This window comes from Schistocerca americana, chromosome 2 (assembly GCF_021461395.2).
Source record: "Schistocerca americana isolate TAMUIC-IGC-003095 chromosome 2, iqSchAmer2.1, whole genome shotgun sequence".
Taxonomy (NCBI): Eukaryota; Metazoa; Arthropoda; class Insecta; order Orthoptera; family Acrididae; genus Schistocerca; species Schistocerca americana.
The window spans coordinates 726679107-726701623 of NC_060120.1; the positions used below are offsets into that span (position 1 = coordinate 726679107).

General features: G+C 39.4%; 2 protein-coding genes across 4 annotated transcripts in view; one reads left to right on the forward strand and one right to left on the reverse strand.

Moving 5' to 3' along the window:
- LOC124594586 (sodium-dependent phosphate transporter 2) overlaps positions 1-22517 on the reverse strand; it is a 333885-nt gene that overhangs the window by 40175 nt on the left and 271193 nt on the right. For 2 of the 3 annotated variants that reach the window (XM_047132957.1, XM_047132959.1), the window contains exons 3-8: positions 4495-4681; positions 2278-3315; positions 2093-2191; positions 1567-1710; positions 744-926; positions 539-658 (exon numbers count right to left, since the gene is read on the reverse strand). In XM_047132957.1, coding sequence (XP_046988913.1) covers positions 539-658; positions 744-926; positions 1567-1710; positions 2093-2191; positions 2278-2473 — 742 coding nt within the window. In that variant the 5' untranslated portion in view covers positions 2474-3315; positions 4495-4681. The remainder of the gene's footprint in view (positions 1-538; positions 659-743; positions 927-1566; positions 1711-2092; positions 2192-2277; positions 3316-4494; positions 4682-22517) is intronic. The other variant, XM_047132958.1, reaches the window with a different exon arrangement.
- LOC124594384 (piggyBac transposable element-derived protein 3-like) lies at positions 21243-22088 on the forward strand. Its single transcript, XM_047132752.1, has one exon. It carries the CDS (start codon positions 21243-21245, stop codon positions 22086-22088), a length of 846 nt encoding a protein of 281 aa, XP_046988708.1.

Genomic DNA, 22517 nt, shown 5'->3' on the forward strand with positions numbered 1-22517 from the left:
TTATTTTTTTCTGTCACTTAAAGTAACTTTCTACTGCTTTGCATATGTATTATGCTGTAGTTTGGATTTGATGTTCATTAATTATCTCCCTTCAGTGACTTTCTGAGCCAATTCTCACATTTTTGGAAGGTAAGATCCCATCATTTGCATGGATGATAGTCTTTGAAGAACTGCTCTTTTCCAATCAACATTTGTGCTGGTGACAGCAACAAGATCAGTCAATATCCATTAGAGGTTTTTTGTCTGGATGCCAAAACAATGTGTGTGATATTAACTAAATATAAACAAGAAATGCTGCTACTTCTCAGTGATAATCTAATGACTGTCAGTTCAGACGGTATGGATTATGCTGACAATGTCTTGACACATGGAGTGGCAGCAGGTATTTCTATTATGAAAAATCATGAAGGCACATCAAATTGTAAACTTCACCCTCGTGAGTTAAATGAGACTTTTGTCAACAAGATATCCATCATGAGTTGAATATGTGAATAACAGAAACAGGAACTGTAAGCAAAGTTAAACTAGAGCCACTTACTCAGAATCTGATTCCTCAGGTGAGGTACAAGAAAGAAATGTACACCCAGGGTGACCAAGATGCCAATCGACACACTGAGGATCAATGCTCCCCACCATGGAATGTAATCGAAGTATAGCACTAAAGGAAAGCAAACAGATAGTGAGAATACTGAAATACTATACCTCAATGCCATCACTTGCTGCAGACAGTTGACTGTACTTACATTTCGGTCCATTGTGCACAATTGAAAACACATTTATTAAAACTGTGACACCATAAAACAAAGGAAGTGCTCTAAGTCCTGGTTTTATTGGTTGTGGTGCCCGTAAGATGAATTTCCGGATGAGCAAATACAAGACAGTTGACATCATTCCAGAAAGCACTGGTGAGATGAACCACGAGGCAACTGCAACAATATCAAATAATTTCAAATTTAACTCCTGTTACCCAACGGCCACCATAAAATGTCTCTGATACCTTTGTTTTCTCATTCCAGGGCAAGATGAAATTTGATGAATGAAATTAACAGAAAATATAAAAAATATGAGCTACTAAATATATGGAATCAGTAAGTCACACCAAACAGAGTTAATACTTTCTGTAGCTTCTGTGCAAATGAATTATGAAACCTATTTAAGTACCATGACAGCTAGATACAGCCTTCTGTAACCTGACAGAAGAGTTTCACTTTCTTTATTCTTGTTCTCTCTATTTCTGCATACTGGTAAGTAGAGAGGTAACTGTACCAGAATGGGGGGAAAAAGTTACAGTAAGCATATGAAGTCCTCCATGAAGCAACAAAGTAAATGCTGGAATTACATTCTTTTAGATGTGAGAAATATAAATGCTTACACAGAAAATTAATGAAAAGGAAAGCCAAGTTGTTCAGTGTGTCTTCTGTTTATCACTTATGATTCCGTCTGTCTGATGGTTACAGGTGTCTGCTACTGAAATAATTTGTCTACTGTGGCAACCAACAACCATAAACAAGTCAGAACCACTTCTGTACCACAATAATGAAATATTACAAAAAAGATAATACATACCAATTGTAACTAGTGTCATCCATTGCAATCCAGCAAATCCCTGTGCAACTAGGGAGAAACCAACACTGGCTCCAACTATACTATGAGTTCCCGATATAGGCAGCTTCAGAAATGTTGCAACAAGGAGCCACACTGCACTGCCAGCTGAGGGAATGTTAAGATTTTAAAATTATTTTAAAAATCTGTGAATTTAACCTGCAGTGCATTAAATAGTATGATGTGAGTACTATGCATAGTAATATCTGAACATTTGTGGATTCTTCTGCCACTTCTCAATAGAACATTCAAAATTTAAAGTTTACTGTTATTAATCTGTACTGTTCGATTGATTATTGTTTATCAATAACTAGTTTTCAGCTTACTGGAGGATTTTCAAGAAAGATGGCCCGATAAGTGAAAAACTAGTTAGAAATAAATAAAAATCAGTATAACAAAACAGTTTGCTTCCTATTCAACCTAAAATACAATCTCAGTTATTATTATCATCATGTACTACTTTTTTGTTGGGTAATGAAAGTATTCTTACCAAGGGATGAGAGGAACCCAAGCATGAATTCTCTCTCCCGCCCCTCATAAAGGTTAACATCCAATATTCCTTTTCTCATGGTGTCTGACACTTTGTAACCTGAAAATTATGAACTGACATTGAGTATATCATTACAAAACCATACCGTATATCATTCTTCCAGGTACTTTTAAGTTTTAACTTACCAATTAATATAGCTCCTGCAGTCTCGAATATTGTAGCTAAGTAACATGCTTGTCTAACTGTCAAAACTTTTGAACCCACTGACGTACCAAAAGAATTAGCCACATCATTTGCTCCAATTCCAAATGCCAAGATAAATGCAACAATAAATCCAACGATGAGAATCCACAAAACGTCTGACGAGTATGCTTCAATCATGATGCTGCTTATGAAAATGTTGTAAAATAAAATACCACTGAGTTCTGTTATATTCAAGATATTTCAAGAAGTGACTAAATTAAATAACTTTAAGTATCTAATGCTCTTTCTTCCAATTTTCAATTTTACTTCACACACACTTCTTGTTACTCCAAATTATCTTCATGTTACATCATTCCAGTCTGCCATTGTTAATACTTCCATTCAATATCTTCTTGAATAATATAAAAAAATAATTATCACAGAATTCCTTTCTCTACGGAATTTCTATAGGCTCCTGAGCTTCATTCCCTTATCTACCTTAAGTACCCCGTAATATTTTAGTGCTTTTTGTTTTAAATACCACCTCTGGCTTTTGGATTTTTTTGTTCTTAAGAAAAAAAGCCAAAATATGAGCACCTCTATCTGCCTGTATGTGATCTGTGGTACACCAAGTCTTGTCAATGAATTACTCTTAATGACGACAAGATATGAAAATAATTAGGGCTCTTTTTCAAAATAGTTTCTATTCTTTCAAAGGATAATATTCCAGCTCAAACACTGCAGTAGAGAATCATTCAATTTTATCCAAAGCAAAACTTTTGCCCAGTCGACGAATTAAGCGTGTCCCTCAGTTGATGGAAGGATTGTTTTTATTTTAAGGTTAAGCAGTTTTAACTTTCTTTTTTCTTCCCTCTCTATCCCTTTTTTGTTCCAAAATAGAAAACAAAAAAGGGAATAGAGAATTTTTGTTCTCTATGAAATGAGTATTTTTTCCTCACAGTAGCCTTTAAAATGTTACAAAAGCATTTTGTTGAGATCAGACTGTGTGTAAACTTTATTGTTCCTCTACTAAATAATTCCTGCAAAAGAAGAGCAAAAAAAATCTTAAATGTATTTTTAGAATTACTTACGTAAAAGTAAGTGTTATATATACATAACTGCTTATTCAGATATAATTTTGTACATATACCAGTTAAAAGTAAAACAAATCTGCTTAAATTTTTTACACTTCTAACTTTCCAGCAGTTCAAAACAGCTTACACATCCTAGACCACTTAGCAACACACATTAGTACCAAACTACATGAACCACTCTATGAACCAAACTGCAAAGATACAGTCTGTTGTCACTGACTTAGTAAATAAACAGTATCTTTCACCAGTGCCTTAGATAATAAAATTCACAGTGGCTTTAATAATTGTTTAAAATATGAAACTGGTTATGGCAGATACAGAAACATTTGGCTGTTATCCATGCAGGTTTCATTATTAACAGCCACATCCTACTGCATTTTGTAAATAATAATCCCAGGCACAGGAAACATGTCTATAATTGATCATACAGTACTAATCATTCATTCAAGTGAACGAACCACTGGAACTAAGAACTTGGGAAACAACTCCAATCAGACTTGGGAATCTCAACACTTCACACCAACAGAAATATTGCCCTAACTTCACCCTCTACTCAGTCTTCATCTCTTTAATGTTGTCCTCTTCCCACAAACTGTGCTTGCCCATTCTCTACTAATGTGATGCAAATCTGTAAGAAGATTGTCTCATTTTACAACACTGACTGTCGAATTCACAGTAGTAAATTGAAGTAAATACGTTTCTTTTTCTACATCAATTGCTAGAGTGAAATATTTCAACATTAAATTATTATTATTATTATTATTATTATTAGCTTTCCCCACTACCTAACTGATTTCTTCCCATCAGTTTTCCAATTTCATCCTTTAAAACAGGTTACGTATACTTTCATTTGTTAATCTTTTGGGCACTGGATAAAAGTCATCATCATACAAAACTTTGCGGGGAGTCAACACACATTCAGTGAAAATAGAAAGGATCAAAAATAAGCTACGCATAAGAACTAAGTACAAACAAATTTATTTACAGTAATAAAATTCTTTAGTTGTAGCATCAGTAAGGTTAATACTGCCATCTATTCTATATGGTTCATCTAAAATAACTCAGAAAAAAAATCAAACATCTACATCAATTATGAAGTTAGAAAATTCTCATAGTTACACTTACCTGTCTTGAGAGATGAATCACCAGATAAAATATCACCAAGTTTTGGTAGCTGGCCAAGTTTTGCTATCTAATAAATCAAACCTAAACTTCTTCTAGTGACCTGGTCACACTAAATCCGTTGCTAAGAAATGGGATGGCTGTCCACGATGGCACAGCATCTTGATGGTGACATACTTCTAGCAATCATCTGCAACAAAAGTAAAGACTGATTAAGAACTACTGTGCACAATTTAGACAACTGAATTAATCCCCCCCCCCCCCCTCTCTCTCTCTCTCTCTCTCTCTCTCTCTCTCTCTCTCTCTCTCTCTCTCTCTCTCTCTCTCTCTCTCTCTCTCTCTCTCTCTCTCTGAAAACTAAAAACATATTGAGTTTTAAGTTTATGAACTTACACAAGTTTTGTATTTTCAGAAGATAAATGGTTACAACTAACAACAACAAATTGCTATAAAACATCTGAGATTGCACTGATGAAAGTCCATTTCTGACTAGAGTGGCAAGCATAATTTAAAAAATGCAGTTAATACAGCTGTGAGATATTCCTGGCTTCACATGCCAATTACACAATTTGCAATGTCTGAGCAAAATTTTAGATTTATGGTCTCCACCTGTAGTACACTTGGGTGGATTGAGTAATACAGTAATGTTGTTGCTGGTCCTAAGCCTGAGTTAAGAAAGGGAGTTGGTGCCCAGAGAAGTGATAAAAAGAGTAGGTGGAACATATATTATGGCACTAAAACTATACACCTCAGTTAAAATCCTGTTCATGCCTTTGTGTTGACTGCCAACAAAGAACGTTAGATACAGGATGATGGCAATGATTTCATCTTCTATCTACATGACATTAGGAGAAGCAAAAATTCAGAAGATCTAGAGATCTAGAGATTTTCATACTTAGGTGAATGGATAGAAATGGGTATGGCACAAAAAGAAGAACAAATAAGTAAGATTAATTAAGAACACAACCTTACAATTAACCATGGAGAATCTTTTCTGTAAATGCAAAATTGCAGTAGTGCCAGGCAGTAATCCCCCCTCCACTTTGAACATACAGCAGAAAGTCCGAACCTCTTTAGCATGTTACTGCTTTAGAGCCTAGAACTTACGGAATGAAAGATTCCCAGGAGGATATTCAGACCTCAAAGAACAGAAGACGGTCAATATAGAAAATGAGGAACCAAGAACTGTATACTCACAGAGAGGATCTCTTACACCACCAGAAAAATAAAGACCATGTTGTTCTGCCACATCTTCAGAATCTACCATGAGATACTAACACATTATTAGATAATTTAGTTTCTTGTAAACATGAGAACTTATGTACATTGGACCCAAGAGGTACAAAGAGAGCTGTAAGAAATGGGACGACTTTCAAATTAATACAAGCAAGTAAATAAACAATACTGTCATAGGTTTCCATGAGAGATTTAGGCCTAACACAAAAACAAAATTGTCAGAAGAATGAAGAAGCTTGCAAAGTATGAGAATAAAAGAATATACTGAACAAGGACAAAGACCAGAAAAAACAAATCTGAACCACATTGTTCATTAGCCTTCAGATAGCCAAAATGAAAGGAAGAAGAAAGACACTTCGACTTGTTGAGTAACAATGCAGTGTTAACATGTACATTAGCATAATGATTTAGCAACAAGTTTAGCTTTGCCCCACTTGTAAGCCACTGTTTGGGTGGGAGACAATGTACAGCCTGTTTGCACACAAACCTAGCGTTCATGTAACATATACACTGCCATATGGTATGTGCAACAGTGAGATGATGTTGTTGGTGGTTGTTGTTGTTGTTATTATTATTGTTATTGTTGTTATTATTATTATTATTATTATTATTATTATTATTATTATTATTATTATTATTTGCAAATAAGTCCATTAGACTTGTGCAAAGTACTTATAAGTGGGTATTTGTCTTCCCTTGTGCCCATATCTCTTTCATTTTCTTCCTGTGGGATCCCTTTCTCTTGTCAGATCATGTTGTTCCTAACTCCTTTGGGATTTACTCTTGGTCAACTTCTCATTTGTGAAGTTTGTACATGTAGATTTCATATTTTTGGACATTATCTCGAGTAGTTCTTGCCAGTTTGAGATCAGTTTTGATCTTGCCAACCCAATTCATCGTGTCCATTTTGACTTTTTTCCTATTGTCAAAAACTAAAATAAAATCAACTACTTGTTTTGATGAGTCAGTCTGTGTGTTCATTCTTTTAATGTGTCCACAGAACCATAACTTACATTTTCTAATGTTCCTATGGATATTTGTGTATTGTTTGATTTCATGACTGCTTCTAAGTTAGTATTGTTCATCTACAGGTTCTGAGCCTAGAATTTTTCTTATGACTTTGCATTCCTTTTTCTCAATGTTTTCAATGACTTTTTCCTGTTCTTAAGTGTTTCTGATCCCTAGAGCATTCTCATCTAATTACTGTATTGGAATATCTTACTTGTGTGAGCTTAGACATACATTTCTTGTGGTAGATATTTTGGGTATGTCTGTACAAAGTTCCTTTTTTGCATCTAATTTAGTTTGCTTTCTTTTTTATTCCATTTTCCTGGATTGTTTCATTGAGATTTAATTTATAGAACCCATTTAATTTTGCCATACTTCATCTCCATGAATTTTGGTGCTACTTCATTGCAGTCCATGTTTTTTACAATCTCATTTTCATATGATATCTGGGGATCAACTTTTTCTTTAGTTTCTTTCAAGAGTTCAGCCTGATTTTGGGGTGATGAAATGTTGCCAGTTAATACTGCTAAATCATCTACAGAGGCTAGGCAATCTGCGGAAAAATTGCTTCTGCCTGAAGTGGTTGGTTAGTCAACTTTGAGGACTGATTTCTGTTCGTGTGATTATTGTATTACTTTCTCAAGGACACAGTTGAAAAGTAAGGGAGACAGTGACAGCCCATTTCCGTGTCTTCTCTCTGTTTTGATTTCGAAAGGATCTGCGAGTTCCTCCATGAATTAAACATTGTACTTTGTATCTGTCAGTGTCTGTTTCACCTATATGATTACAAGTTTTTTCAGATCTACACCTTGTCCCTTTTAATATTTGGATGAAAGATTCATGGTCAAGTGAGCCACAGGCTTTTTTGAAAACAACAAATGTGCAAACTAAATATTTGCTACAAATTCTCTGCTATCCAATGATTGGCCTTATATTCAAGATTTGCTCTGGATATGAATATACCAATCAAAAAATCATGCTCAATATTTTCAAATTTTTTATTCAAGTTGTTTCTGTTTTCTATCAAATAGACACTGAGATAGAATGTTATATGCACCTGATGTTAGTGACTAGTTATTTTCATCTGCTTTGTCTCCCTTCTTGTGTAACAGTGAATTAAAACATCTTTGTATTGTTGTGGATTTTTTTTCTGTTTGCCAAATGTCTTCTTGGTTCTGGTGATTATTTTTATGGTGTTTGAGCCTGCTGATTTTATTATTTCTGTTGTGAGTGAAACTCCTCTGATACTTTATTGTTTTTCAGCCTTTTGATCTGTCTGATTATTTCTTCTTCTTCTTCTTCTTCTTCTTACAGGAGTAATGTGGTTGGAATCATTGTGTTGATTCTGGGCAGTTAAGTAGCTCTTTGAAGTACCTGGCAAGTTCCTTGCAGTTTTCTTGCTTGTTTAGAGGCAACTGCCAGACCCCCCCCCCCTCCCCTTTGGGGGGGGGGGGGGGGGGAAGCATAATTTTTGTGGTTGATGCCATACAAACTTAGTTGTGAAGTGTGAAGTCCTCATACAAATTTCATGTGTATTTTTTTTCTTTCTAAGTCTTTCACAATTTTAAGTCATTGATCATTTCATTCTTCAGAATAATTTGGCTCTCTCTTTCCTCACTGCCACGAATGTTTTGTAGCCGTCTTCTGTCTTATTTATGTTCCAATTATTGTCAGGATTGAATTGCATACTCTCATTTATCACTCCACCAAGGATTCAAGGGTATGTTTTCCTTTCCTGCAGAGGTATTACTATTTGCACTATCTTGATCAATTTGCTTTTAATTTCTTGCTAAGTGTTTGACTGGTTTTTCTCTAGACCTCGGACCAGAGATGGCTGGATCCTGCTAGTGTCAAATTTGGTGACTTGTGTCTTCCTTGTTACAAACTTCTGAAGTTTTAAAATATTTTATTATTGCCATTCAGTGGTCTGCATCTATGTTTTTCACCCTTTCTGACTTGGATTTTCATTAAGTCTCTGTGATCAGAGAGAGAGAGAGAGAGAGAGAGAGAGAGAGAGAGAGAGAGAGAGAGAGAGATTGCCCAGGCAGCAATTTGGAATACAGTGATCAAAGTTTGGGGATCTCCAGGTCATCAATTTTGGTGGTTTCTTTTTGAAGCGTGTTGACAAGAATTTACGATTTAATATCCTCCTGAGTTCAAGTAATCTTCATACACTCTGTTTGGTTCCTGGAAATTGTTCAGTTGTTTTTCTGTACTTTCTTTGCCTAGCTGCACATTAAAATCACCTACTGGGATTTTGACATGGATTTGTATAATTTTAGGTACTATTTTGTGTAGTTTTTCCTATGGTTTCTCTACATTTTCATGGTTGGTTTTTAGTTTCAGCATTGATTGGCATGTGTGAACTGATTAGGCCATTAGGGTGTATGTTCTATTTGGACACTTCACAGTGACTGTCATTCGTCTTGTGTTAACAGGCTTCACATTTGCCATGAAGGTGATTATATCACTGTTGACTGCAAAAGCAGCCCATAAGAGATTCATTTGTCCACTTTACTTTTAAAATGCTGTAGTACCCCAAATCCACTGCATTGTTTCTTGGAGTGTCAGTATTTGTTATTTTTTGCTCATTTAGGATTTGCTCTAGTTCACTCAACTTCCCTGCTCTTAAGAGTTTTAATTACATTTAGCATGTCAAATGAGGTTTTGGTGTTTGGGTGAAGTTGACCATAAGACTCCGACTGCCTCTGTTTGCATGTCAGTCCAGATGTCCCAGAATTGATAGCCTAGTTGTACTGTTTCTGACAGCAGTGAATTGTTTAACACCTGGAGTAAATGTCTGTTTCCTGCCACACCTCAACATAGGTGATTATTTTTTTTAGGACTTTAGCTGTTAGTCCCAGAAGAAGAATACCAGTCACTTCCCTGGTGAGCAGACACTGACAACTTTGCTGCTTGCTGCAAGTCAGACATGAAGTGTATCTTGCATTATACCTCTTCTGTCAGTTCTCCATACTGATGGTCTCCACCACTGCCTTCATTAATGTTGAACTTCGCATGTTATAGAGTAGGTAGTTCACTTCCCCCCCTCCTCCTATAAGGCAGCAAGCTATTTTCCTTCCTAATCTGGATCTGTGGGTACTGAGCCATCCCATTATGACAAGGCCTCACCCATTATTATTATTATTATTATTATTATTATTAGTATTCTTTCTTTTCTCAGACGTTATGTCTGGTCAAAAATGGAAAGTGACGCGGACCTTGATAAAGCGTGACTTCCTTTTAACTGTACGGTATATGTTACATTGCATTTAGAAACTTTCGGGTAATTTAACATGTATCAATAATTACAGATTTCTGTAGTTGGATATTTGTGTTTGGGTGTAGCTGTATTGTGTTGATGTACTGGTGGATATTGTGTGGTATGACTCCTGTAGTTGATAGTATAATTGGTATAATGTCAACTTTATCCTGATGCCACATGTCCTTGACTTCCTCAGCCAACTGGATGTATTTTTCAATTTTTTCTCCTGTTTTCTTCTGCATATTTGTTGTATTGGGTATGGATATTTCGATTAGTTGTGTTAATTTCTGCTTTTTATTGGTGAGTATGATGTCAGGTTTGTTATGTGTTGTTGTTTTATCTGTTATAATGGTTCTGTTCCAGTATAATTTGTATTCATCATTTTCCAGTACATTTTGTGGTGCATACTTGTATATGGGAACATGTTGTTTTATTAGTTTATGTTGTATGGCAAGTTGTTGATGTATTATTTTTGCTACATTGTCATGTCTTCTTGAGTATTCTGTATTTGCTAGTATTGTACATCCGGTAGTGATGTGATCTACTGTTTCTATTTGTTGTTTGCAAAGTCTGCATTTATCTGTTGTGGTATTGGGATCTTTAATAATATGCTTGCTATAATATCTGGTGTTTATTGTTTGATCCTGTATTGCAATCATGAATCCTTCTGTCTCACTGTATATATTGCCTTTTGTTAGTCATGTGTTGGATGCGTCTTGATCCATGTGTGGCTGTGTTAGATGATACGGGTGCTTGCCATGTAGTGTTTTCTTTTTCCAATTTACTTTCTTCGTTTCTGTTGATGTTATGTGATCTAAAGGGTTGTAGAAGTGGTTATGAAACTGCAGTGGTGTAGCCAATGTATTTATATGAGTGATTGCTAGTTTCTGCTCGTTCTATAAAGAATTTTCTTAAATTGTCTACCTGTCCATAGTGTAGCTAAAAACAAAGATGATGTGACTTACCAAATGAAAGTGCTGGCAGGTCGACAGACACACAAACAAACACAAACATACACACAAAATTCAAGCTTTCGCAACAAACTGTTGCCTCATCAGGAAAGAGGGAAGGAGAGGGGAAGACGAAAGGAAGTGGGTTTTAAAGGAGAGGGTAAGGAGTCATTCCAATCCCGGGAGCGGAAAGACTTACCTTAGGGGGAAAAAAGGACAGGTATACACTCGCACACACGCACATATCCATCCACACATACAGACACAAGCAGACATATTTAAAGACAAAGAGTTTGGGCAGAGATGTCAGTCGAGGCAGAAGTGTAGAGGCAAAGAAGTTGTTGAAAGACAGGTGAGGTATGAGTGGCGGCAACTTGAAATTAGCGGAGATTGAGGCCTGGCGGATGACGAGAAGAGAGGATATACTGAAGGGCAAGTTCCCATCTCCGGAGTTCGGATAGGTTGGTGTTGGTGGGAAGTATCCAGATAACCCGGACGGTGTAACACTGTGCCAAGATGTGCTGGCCGTGCACCAAGGCATGTTTAGCCACAGGGTGATCCTCATTACCAACAAACACTGTCTGCCTGTGTCCATTCATGCGAATGGACAGTTTGTTGCTGGTCATTCCCACATAGAATGCGTCACAGTGTAGGCAGGTCAGTTGGTAGATCACGTGGGTGCTTTCACACGTGGCTCTGCCTTTGATCGTGTACACCTTCCGGGTTACAGGACTGGAGTAGGTGGTGGTGGGAGGGTGCATGGGACAGGTTTTACACCGGGGGCGGTTACAAGGGTAGGAGCCAGAGGGTAGGGAAGGTGGTTTGGGGATTTCATAGGGATGAACTAAGAGGTTACGAAGGTTAGGTGGACGGCGGAAAGACACTCTTGGTGGAGTGGGGAGGATTTCATGAAGGATGGATCTCATTTCTGGGCAGGATTTTAGGAAGTCGTATCCCTGCTGGAGAGCCACATTCAGAATCTGATCCAGTCCCGGAAAGTATCCTGTCACAAGTGGGGCACTTTTGTGGTTCTTCTGTGGGAGGTTCTGGGTTTGAGAGGATGAGGAAGTTGCTCTGGTTATTTGCTTCTGTACCAGGTCGGGAGGGTAGTTGCGGGATGCGAAAGCTGTTGTCAGGTTGTTGGTGTAATGCTTCAGGGATTCCGGACTGGAGCAGATTCGTTTGCCACGAAGACCTAGGCTGTAGGGAAGGGACCGTTTGATGTGGAATGGGTGGCAGCTGTCGTAATGGAGGTACTGTTGCTTGTTGGTGGGTTTGATGTGGACGGACGTGTGAAGCTGGCCATTGGACAGGTGGAGGTCAACATCAAGGAAAGTGGCATGGGATTTGGAGTAGGACCAGGTGAATCTGATGGAACCAAAGGAGTTGAGGTTGGAGAGGAAATTCTGGAGTTCTTCTTCACTGTGAGTCCAGATCATGAAGATGTCATCAATAAATCTGTACCAAACTTTGGGTTGGCAGGCCTGGGTAACCAAGAAGGCTTCCTCTAAGCGACCCATGAATAGGTTGGCGTACGAAGGGGCCATCCTGGTACCCATGGCTGTTCCCTTTAATTGCTGGTATGTCTGGCCTTCAAAAGTGAAGAAGTTGTGGGTCAGGATGAAGCTGGCTAAGGTAATGAGGAAAGAGGTTTTGGGTAGGGTGGCAGGTGATCGGCGTGAAAGGAAGTGCTCCATTGCAGCGAGGCCCTGGACGTGCGGGATATTTGTGTATAAGGAAGTGGCATCAATGGTTACAAGGATGGTTTCTGGGGGTAACGGATTGGGTAAGGATTCCAGGCGTTCGAGAAAGTGGTTGGTGTCTTTGATGAAGGATGGGAGACTGCACATAATGGGTTGAAGGTGTTGATCTACGTAGGCAGAGATACGTTCTGTGGGGGCTTGGTAACCAGCTACAATGGGACGGCCAGGATGATTGGGTTTGTGAATTTTAGGAAGAAGGTAGAAGGTAGGGGTGCGGGGTGTCGGTGGGGTCAGGAGGTTGATGGAGTCAGGTGAAAGGTTTTGTAGGGGGCCTAAGGTTCTGAGGATTCCCTGAAGCTCCGCCTGGACATCAGGAATGGGATTACCTTGGCAAACTTTGTATGTGGTGTTGTCTGAAAGCTGACGCAGTCCCTCAGCCACATACTCCCGACGATCAAGTACCACGGTCGTGGAACCCTTGTCCGCCGGAAGAATGATGATGGACCGGTCAGCCTTCAGATCACGGATAGCCTGGGCTTCAGCAGTGAGGCTGACCGGTCCATCATCATTCTTCCGGCGGACAAGGGTTCCACGACCGTGGTACTTGATCGTCGGGAGTATGTGGCTGAGGGACTGCGTCAGCTTTCAGACAACACCACATACAAAGTTTGCCAAGGTAATCCCATTCCTGATGTCCAGGCGGAGCTTCAGGGAATCCTCAGAACCTTAGGCCCCCTACAAAACCTTTCACCTGACTCCATCAACCTCCTGACCCCACCGACACCCCGCACCCCTACCTTCTACCTTCTTCCTAAAATTCACAAACCCAATCATCCTGGCCGTCCCATTGTAGCTGGTTACCAAGCCCCCACAGAACGTATCTCTGCCTACGTAGATCAACACCTTCAACCCATTATGTGCAGTCTCCCATCCTTCATCAAAGACACCAACCACTTTCTCGAACGCCTGGAATCCTTACCCAATCCGTTACCCCCAGAAACCATCCTTGTAACCATTGATGCCACTTCCTTATACACAAATATCCCGCACGTCCAGGGCCTCGCTGCAATGGAGCACTTCCTTTCACGCCGATCACCTGCCACCCTACCCAAAACCTCTTTCCTCATTACCTTAGCCAGCTTCATCCTGACCCACAACTTCTTCACTTTTGAAGGCCAGACATACCAGCAATTAAAGGGAACAGCCATGGGTACCAGGATGGCCCCTTCGTACGCCAACCTATTCATGGGTCGCTTAGAGGAAGCCTTCTTGGTTACCCAGGCCTGCCAACCCAAAGTTTGGTACAGATTTATTGATGACATCTTCATGATCTGGACTCACAGTGAAGAAGAACTCCAGAATTTCCTCTCCAACCTCAACTCCTTTGGTTCCATCAGATTCACCTGGTCCTACTCCAAATCCCATGCCACTTTCCTTGATGTTGACCTCCACCTGTCCAATGGCCAGCTTCACACGTCCGTCCACATCAAACCCACCAACAAGCAACAGTACCTCCATTACGACAGCTGCCACCCATTCCACATCAAACGGTCCCTTCCCTACAGCCTAGGTCTTCGTGGCAAACGAATCTGCTCCAGTCCGGAATCCCTGAAGCATTACACCAACAACCTGACAACAGCTTTCGCATCCCGCAACTACCCTCCCGACCTGGTACAGAAGCAAATAACCAGAGCAACTTCCTCATCCTCTCAAACCCAGAACCTCCCACAGAAGAACCACAAAAGTGCCCCACTTGTGACAGGATACTTTCCGGGACTGGATCAGATTCTGAATGTGGCTCTCCAGCAGGGATACGACTTCCTAAAATCCTGCCCAGAAATGAGATCCATCCTTCATGAAATCCTCCCCACTCCACCAAGAGTGTCTTTCCGCCGTCCACCTAACCTTCGTAACCTCTTAGTTCATCCCTATGAAATCCCCAAACCACCTTCCCTACCCTCTGGCTCCTACCCTTGTAACCGCCCCCGGTGTAAAACCTGTCCCATGCACCCTCCCACCACCACCTACTCCAGTCCTGTAACCCGGAAGGTGTACACGATCAAAGGCAGAGCCACGTGTGAAAGCACCCACGTGATCTACCAACTGACCTGCCTACACTGTGACGCATTCTATGTGGGAATGACCAGCAACAAACTGTCCATTCGCATGAATGGACACAGGCAGACAGTGTTTGTTGGTAATGAGGATCACCCTGTGGCTAAACATGCCTTGGTGCACGGCCAGCACATCTTGGCACAGTGTTACACCGTCCGAGTTATCTGGATACTTCCCACCAACACCAACCTATCCGAACTCCGGAGATGGGAACTTGCCCTTCAGTATATCCTCTCTTCTCGTCATCCGCCAGGCCTCAATCTCCGCTAATTTCAAGTTGCCGCCACTCATACCTCACCTGTCTTTCAACAACTTCTTTGCCTCTACACTTCTGCCTCGACTGACATCTCTGCCCAAACTCTTTGTCTTTAAATATGTCTGCTTGTGTCTGTATGTGTGGATGGATATGTGCGTGTGTGCGAGTGTATACCTGTCCTTTTTTCCCCCTAAGGTAAGTCTTTCCGCTCCCGGGATTGGAATGACTCCTTACCCTCTCCTTTAAAACCCACTTCCTTTCGTCTTCCCCTCTCCTTCCCTCTTTCCTGATGAGGCAACAGTTTGTTGCGAAAGCTTGAATTTTGTGTGTATGTTTGTGTTTGTTTGTGTGTCTGTCGACCTGCCAGCACTTTCATTTGGTAAGTCACATCATCTTTGTTTTTAGATATATATTTCCTACGTGGAATGTTTCCCTCTATTATGTCCATAGTGTAGGTTTTTTATGTCGATAAATCCCCTTCCTCCTTCCTTTCTGGTTAATGTGAATCTTTCTGTTGCTCAATGTATGTGATGTATTCTATATTTGTGGCATTGTGATCGTGTAAGTGTATTGAGTGCTTCTAGGTCTGTGTTACTCCATTTCACTACTCCAAATGAGTAGGTCAATATTGGTATAGCATAAGTATTTATAGCTTTTGTCTTGTTTCTTGCTGTCAATTCTGTTTCCAGTATTTTTGTTAGTCTTTGTCTATATTTTTCTTTTAGTTCTTCTTTAATATTTGTATTATCTATTCCTATTTTTTGTCTGTATCCTAGATCTATGCAGTCGCTGTGGTTATCCAATATGTAACCTTGTTTAGTGTGTTTTCCCTTGACTATGCTATTTTTCTTACATTTTTTCTGTTCCAAAAGCCATATTTATATCATTGCTGAACACTTCTGTTATCTTAAGTAATTGGTTGAGTTGTTAATTTGTTGCTGCCAGTAGTTTTAGGTCATCCATGTAAAGCAAATGTGTGATTTTGTGTGGGTATGTTCCAGTAATATTGTATCCATAATTTGTATTATTTAGCATGTTGGATAGTGGGTTCAGAGCAAGGCAGAACCAGAAAGGACTTAATGAGTCTCCTTGGTATATCCCACGCTTAATCTGTATTGGCTGTGATGTGATATTATTTGAATTTGTTTGAATCTTAAGTGTGGTTTTCCAATTTTTCATTACTATGTTTAGGAACTGTATCAATTTAGGATCTACTTTGTATATTTCCAATATTTGTAGTAACCATGAGTGGAGTACACTATCAAAAGCTTTTCGGTAATCAATGTATGCGTAGTGTAGCGACCTTTGTTTAGTTTTAGCTTAATGTGTCACCGCTGCATCTATTATCAGTTGCTCTTGACAACCTCGTGCTCCTTTGCAGCAGCCTTTTTGTTCTTCATTTATAATTTTGTTCTGTGTTGTATGTGTCATTAATTTCTGTGTAATGACTGAAGTTAATATTTTGTATATTGTTGGTAGGCATGTTATGGGGCGAGATTTAGCTGGGTTTGCTGTGTCTGCTTGATCTTCAGGTTTCAGATAAGTTATTCCATGTGTAAGTGTGTCAGGGAATGTGTATGGGTCTACAATGTAACTGTAAAATAATTTAGTTAAATGTGAATGTGTTGAGGTGAACTTCTTTAGCCAGAAATTTGCTATTTTATCTTTTCCAGGGGCTTTCCAATTGTGAGTAGAATTAATTGCTTGGGTGACTTCATGTTACAAAATTATCACTTCAGGCATTTGTGGTATCATCTTGTATGTGTCGGTTTCTGCTTGTATCCACTGTGCACACCTGTTATGCTGTACCGGCTTTGACCATATGTTGCTCCAGAAGTGTTCCATGTCTGTTATGTTTGGTGGATCGTCTATTTTAATGTGTGTGTTATCTATTGTCTGGTAAAATTTCTTTTGGTTTGTGTTGAATGTTTGGTTTTGTTTCCTTCTATTTTCACTTTTTTTGTATCTTCTAAGTCGTTTGACCAATGCTTGTAATTTCTGCATCTTTTCATCTAATTGCTCTATCGCTTCTTGTTGTAAGATTTTACCTAACCTTTTTCGTTTTTTTTTCTGACATTTCATTTCTTATAAATTGTGTTAGCTGTCTGATGTCTTTTCTCAGTTTTTCTATTCTGATCTGTAGCCTGTGTTGCCATGCTGGTTTTGTGGGTTTCTTCTGTGTGTTGGTTGGTTCTGATCTCTGCCTAGTGTGTATATTTAGTGTAGTGAGTGCTCCTATATAAACCAGTAGTTGTAACTCTTCCATAGTTGTGTTTTCATTTATTTTGTTGTGTATGATTGTGTTTATAGTTTTTATTGTTGTTTCGACTTGTGGGTTATTTGGCGGTCTATGCAAGAATGGTCTAATGTCTGTATGTGTGTCTTTGTATTCTATATATGTCAGCTGAAATTTTTCTTCTATATCTAACATGTATGTCACTTCGTGTTCTATTTGTGCTTGTTCTGGTGGCTGTCTTAAGATTTCGTTTTCCTCTGATTGTTTAATTGATGCATGTAGTTCTTTGTTTGTTTGCTCTGGGATGTTTGAGTCCATTATTGTATTTTCTTCTTCTTCTTCTTCTTCTTCTGATTGCACATTATTTTGTTCCAGTATTTGTTGTACTTGTTATTTGATGTTTTCTAATTCTGACTGGGGTATCCTGTTATTTTTGATTATTACACGGATCTGATCAGCTAGTCGTTGCTCTGTTAAAAAATTTTAATTCTGGGTATCTGGTAATAAATGTTGTGTATACTTGTGATCTGTATCCAGTTGTGTTGGTTCCTAGGTTTGTTGCTTGGTAATAACAGAACATGAGGTGTCGATTAACTTCATCTGACCATCTCATCCTCTCTCTTTGTTTTCCTTCTAGGGTGGTTGCAGGAAGCATATCCTGCAAAACACCTCTATTTGGATTTAAATCATTTTCCAGTTGGCTAGCAGTGTCATTACCATTGTGGGCGGGCATAGGGTTCAAGCGTCGTCCCCGACCATGACGGCGCTTGTCCGAGGCTTCATTATTCTGTCCTGAACCAACTAATCACACTAAAAGGGGGGTTAGCCCTATTAGTGGTTTGTTCTTTTCATCGCCTTTTACGACTGGCAGAACATACAGGAGGCCTATTCTTTTCCCGGGCCTCCACGGGATTTATTATTATTATTATTATTATTATTATTGTTGTTGTTGTTGTTAAAGATGTTTTGTCCTGAGTTACTGAGTTACAGGTGTGTGTGTTTGTGTACAGTTTAGCAAATTCCCTTCTAACAATTCACAAAACCTGTTTTCTAGCCAGTCTTCTTCATCCTTAACATATTATTGTCTGTGAACATTGCTTATCTTACCAAGTCTTTTGACTGTTTATTTGATCCACAAACATTATCCATTTAAACCTGAATATATACACACATTTGAAATATGTTTGCTAGAGGCCTCACAATAGACTAGAAGTTAGCACTTAGTCCCATTTACAACACTTATAGCTGACCCTGATGACAGACTGGCACAACAGCCATGTTTGGCAGTGCTTACACTGCAATGGCTGATTCCAACCACCTCACCTTCACATTTTAGTGCACGTATCTAATACTTTAACAAAAAGTTTAAAGCAACATCGGTAAGAAGCATTACATTACCATACCCACCTTTTCAGTAGCTTTTGCGTGCTGTTGAAATGATGTATATAGTTCCATTTAAAAAAAGCGTAACAGCTTCCTTATTTCTGCTGATACTAGCACTTAACATTCAACAGAATTACGCTTCCCACTCCATATCATCATTTGCCAAAAACTTTGTTCGATGTCTTCAGTTCACAAAATATAAGGTGTTCCACAATATTCTGTTTTGCACAAGCACTGTAAATTGTAATTTAGATATACAAATTTGAAGCTCGGGTTCAATGTGCAGGAAGAAAAAAAATACGGTAAATCTGAAATTTTGACACCAGAAAAACATTTTTTTTTCGTAGTATTTTAATTGAAAATCAGAACACACTCATAGGAAACTTCTTTTACTGCCAACCAATAGCATTACACTAAATGTGCTAATTGTACCGCACCTGATGACCCACATCCTGAAAAGAATTTTTGTGCGCAGGTCCATATCGACACTACAATTTTTCATACAGATTTCCTGCGAAGTTAAATGCTATCGACGAACAATAAATAATAGCCTAATAATTTGCTATTCTCTAACGGTCACGTAAATAGAATTCCGTCGGCATTCAAATGTCGAAAAACAACTGTCTGCCATAAGTGGCTGCCAAAAACACTGCATGCTGTGTTGAGAACTGTTCTCGCGCGTTCCAACAGCGTTTTCTCATTTTCAGTTAGGGGGAGGAAGGCGGTCTCAGTTAAATGTTACATTATGCAACCGCTTCGACATCATTAAGAACTCTCGTTCGCATGTATAAAAACTTCACAGAGAAATATTTGCACTCTCCAATTGGCATAGCCACGAAACGAGCGTAGTACGTGTATCCTTAGCACCTGTTGGTAGATTGCCTATTGATAGCCTCGCCTGTCGGCTAAGACCTTGACGGGCGACACCACAGCACGCGAGGGTAGACCACCATTTGCGTTCAAAAGTGCAGAAAGGGGTCAGAAAACGCACCGAGGAAACAGGATTTGACATAAGATACAATGACGAGAAAAAAAATCGCAATACCAAGAGGGATCAGTGCGACATAAACGAAAGCTCGTAGGCGCGTTTCTTCATCTGAAAGACGTTTATTCAACTTTCGCTCCAGCTGAAAAAGATTGGCGCTAGTAGCGCCACTATGATGATACACTCCAGGTTTGCTTTAAATAGACGTTGCAGCGGTCGTAAGAGTTAGTTACCTCTGAGATTGGACGTGGTGAGTTGATATTAGTCAAGAATGTCTTGAAGGCGACAATACGCCATTATCAAAAACTCACCGAGCTTGAACGAGGTCGTGTAATAGGGCTACGAGAAGCTGGATGTGTCTTTTGCGATACTGCAGAAAGACTTGGCAAGACTATGGTCACTGTATATGATTGCTATCAGCGATGGTCACGCAAATGTACAGTCGGAAGAAGACCGGGCTCCGGATGGCCACGTGGCACTATCGAGAGTGAAGATCATTGTGTTCAGCGTATGGCTCTGGCGCATCGTACTGCCGTCTTTTAGAACTTCAGTAGTGTGAAGTGACAGCTCATTGGAGGGCAGGGTGGTCTGCTGTCTTTGCTGATGAAATTTGGTTCTGCCTCGGTGCCAGTGATGGCTGTGTGTTGGTTAGGATGGGCCAGTTGAGCGCCTGCAACCAGCCTGATTGATTGCTAGATACCCTAGATCTACAACTGGAGTTATGGTCTGGAGCGCAATTTAGTATGACAGCAGGAGCACTTTCTTGATTATCCCATGCACCCACACTGCAAAATTGTACGTCATTTCGGTGATTCAACCTGTCGTGCTGCCATTCATGAACATTATTCCAGGAGGAGTTTTCCAACAGGATAACGCTCGCCCATATACCGGCTGGTGTAACCAAACATACTATGCAGGGTATCGATATGTTGGCTTGGCTTGCTCGATCACCAAACCTGTCTCCAATCGAGCACATATGATACATACTCGGACGATAACTCCAGCATCATCCATCCAAGTGCAACAGGAATGGAACTCCATCCAACAAACTGACATCCTACACCTGTACAACACAATGCATGCACGTTTGCATGCTTGCAACAACATTCTGGCAGTTACACCCGTTAAACCCAGATAACCCTGACGTCCTTCTGGTAGGACGACGTCACTTACTGTTGAAATTATTTATTTTAGCGAATAACGCATTGTTGCAACGGACTGTGACGCATTGTTATATGAAGTAGGCAGAGTCAGTTGCGCGCTGCGACGGTCAGTTTGACGGTGTCGTTCATAGTGAGTGAGAAACTGTGTCTTGAAGATAGGGCCGATTTTACCATGGACGAACTGACTGACCTTGTCATCGATGGGTATGTATATTTTCTTTCATATTGCGTCAACAATTATGAAACTTGTCATATAATATCTTAAAGAATTAACCTATATTATTTATGGGTTTATATTACGATTGAAAGTTTTCGTCAGTTGTAAATCAATAATGTTTTCAATATTGCGTCAACAATTATGAAACTTGTCATATAATATCTTAAAGAATTAACCTATATTATTTATGGGTTTATATTACGATTGAAAGTTTTCGTCAGTTGTAAATCAATAATGTTTTCAACTGTCCTTCCAGAAGGACGTCAGGGTAATATGTTGTCATTTTGTATTCACAGAAAACGATGTACACTGATGGAACTTTTGGACATGTTAGAATCAAAAGATGAGGAAATACCTAATACTGGTGTCAATGTAACATTACGCCCTCCTCTAAATTCAACTGATGACGTAACAGATGAAGATTCTGGTGCTGAAGAAAATCCAAGTGTAGATAAATTACCAGCAAGTCAGCTCAATGCTACTGCGCTTTGTGATTTGGCCATTTTTACCAATGGTAATGCTGTGAATGCAACAAGGAAACAATCCTTCACCTCTGATGTTCCAGGACCCTCCAGCAGTACAAAAACAGCAACAATAACAACAACAACCGCAAACAAACCAGCAAAGCTATCGAAGAATGAAGTTCAAAACCTCAAGAAATATAACTGGAGAAGTGGTGAAATTGTTAATCCAACACCTGTATGGTCTCTAATGTTCACAGTTGGAATGAAGAAAGGGCGAACACCGCTTGAATATTTCCAACAGTTTTTTGATAATGAAGTGCTTCTAATGATGGTCACATACACAAATCAGTACGCAGCCAAGAGAAATAGACTAGGTGATTGTTCAGAAAATGAGATGTTGGTGTTTATTGCAATACTTCTCCTAAGGGGATATGTAACAGTGTCACACAGAAAGATGTACTGGCAATCAGATGAAGACAGTCACAACGACCTCGTAACAAATGCCATGTCCAGAGATCGATTTGACTTCATCTTTTCCAATTTGCATGTATGCAACAGTGATAATTTAGATAAATCAGACCGTTTTGGAAAATCCGCCCATTACTGTGTATGCTGAATGATAGATTCAAACAATTTGCGCCTCACGTGCGGCATCATTCTGTCGATGAATCGATGGTCCCATATCTCGGAAGTCACGGGTACAAACAATTCATAAAAGGGAAACCAATCCGATACGGATTCAAATTTTGGTGTGGAGGCACAAGTGGTGGATATACAGGGTGATTCAAAAAGAATACCACAACTTTAGGAATTTAAAACTCTGCAACGACAAAAGGCAGAGCTAAGCACTATCTGTCGGCGAATTAAGGGAGCTATAAAGTTTCATTTAGTTGTACATTTGTTAGCCATTTCAGCCAATAAAGTTTTTGGTCCCTTTTTCTTCGAAGGTGCTACTGTAACTGGACTACAGTATCTGGAGATGTTAGAGAATTGGCTGTTCCCTCAGCTCGAACAAGAAGCACAACAATTCATATTTCAGCAGGAT

Coding starts and splice junctions, on each gene's coding strand:
- LOC124594384 (XM_047132752.1), top strand. CDS start 21,243: ATGTTTTCAACTGTCCTTCCAGAAGGACGTCAGGGTAATATGTTGTCA.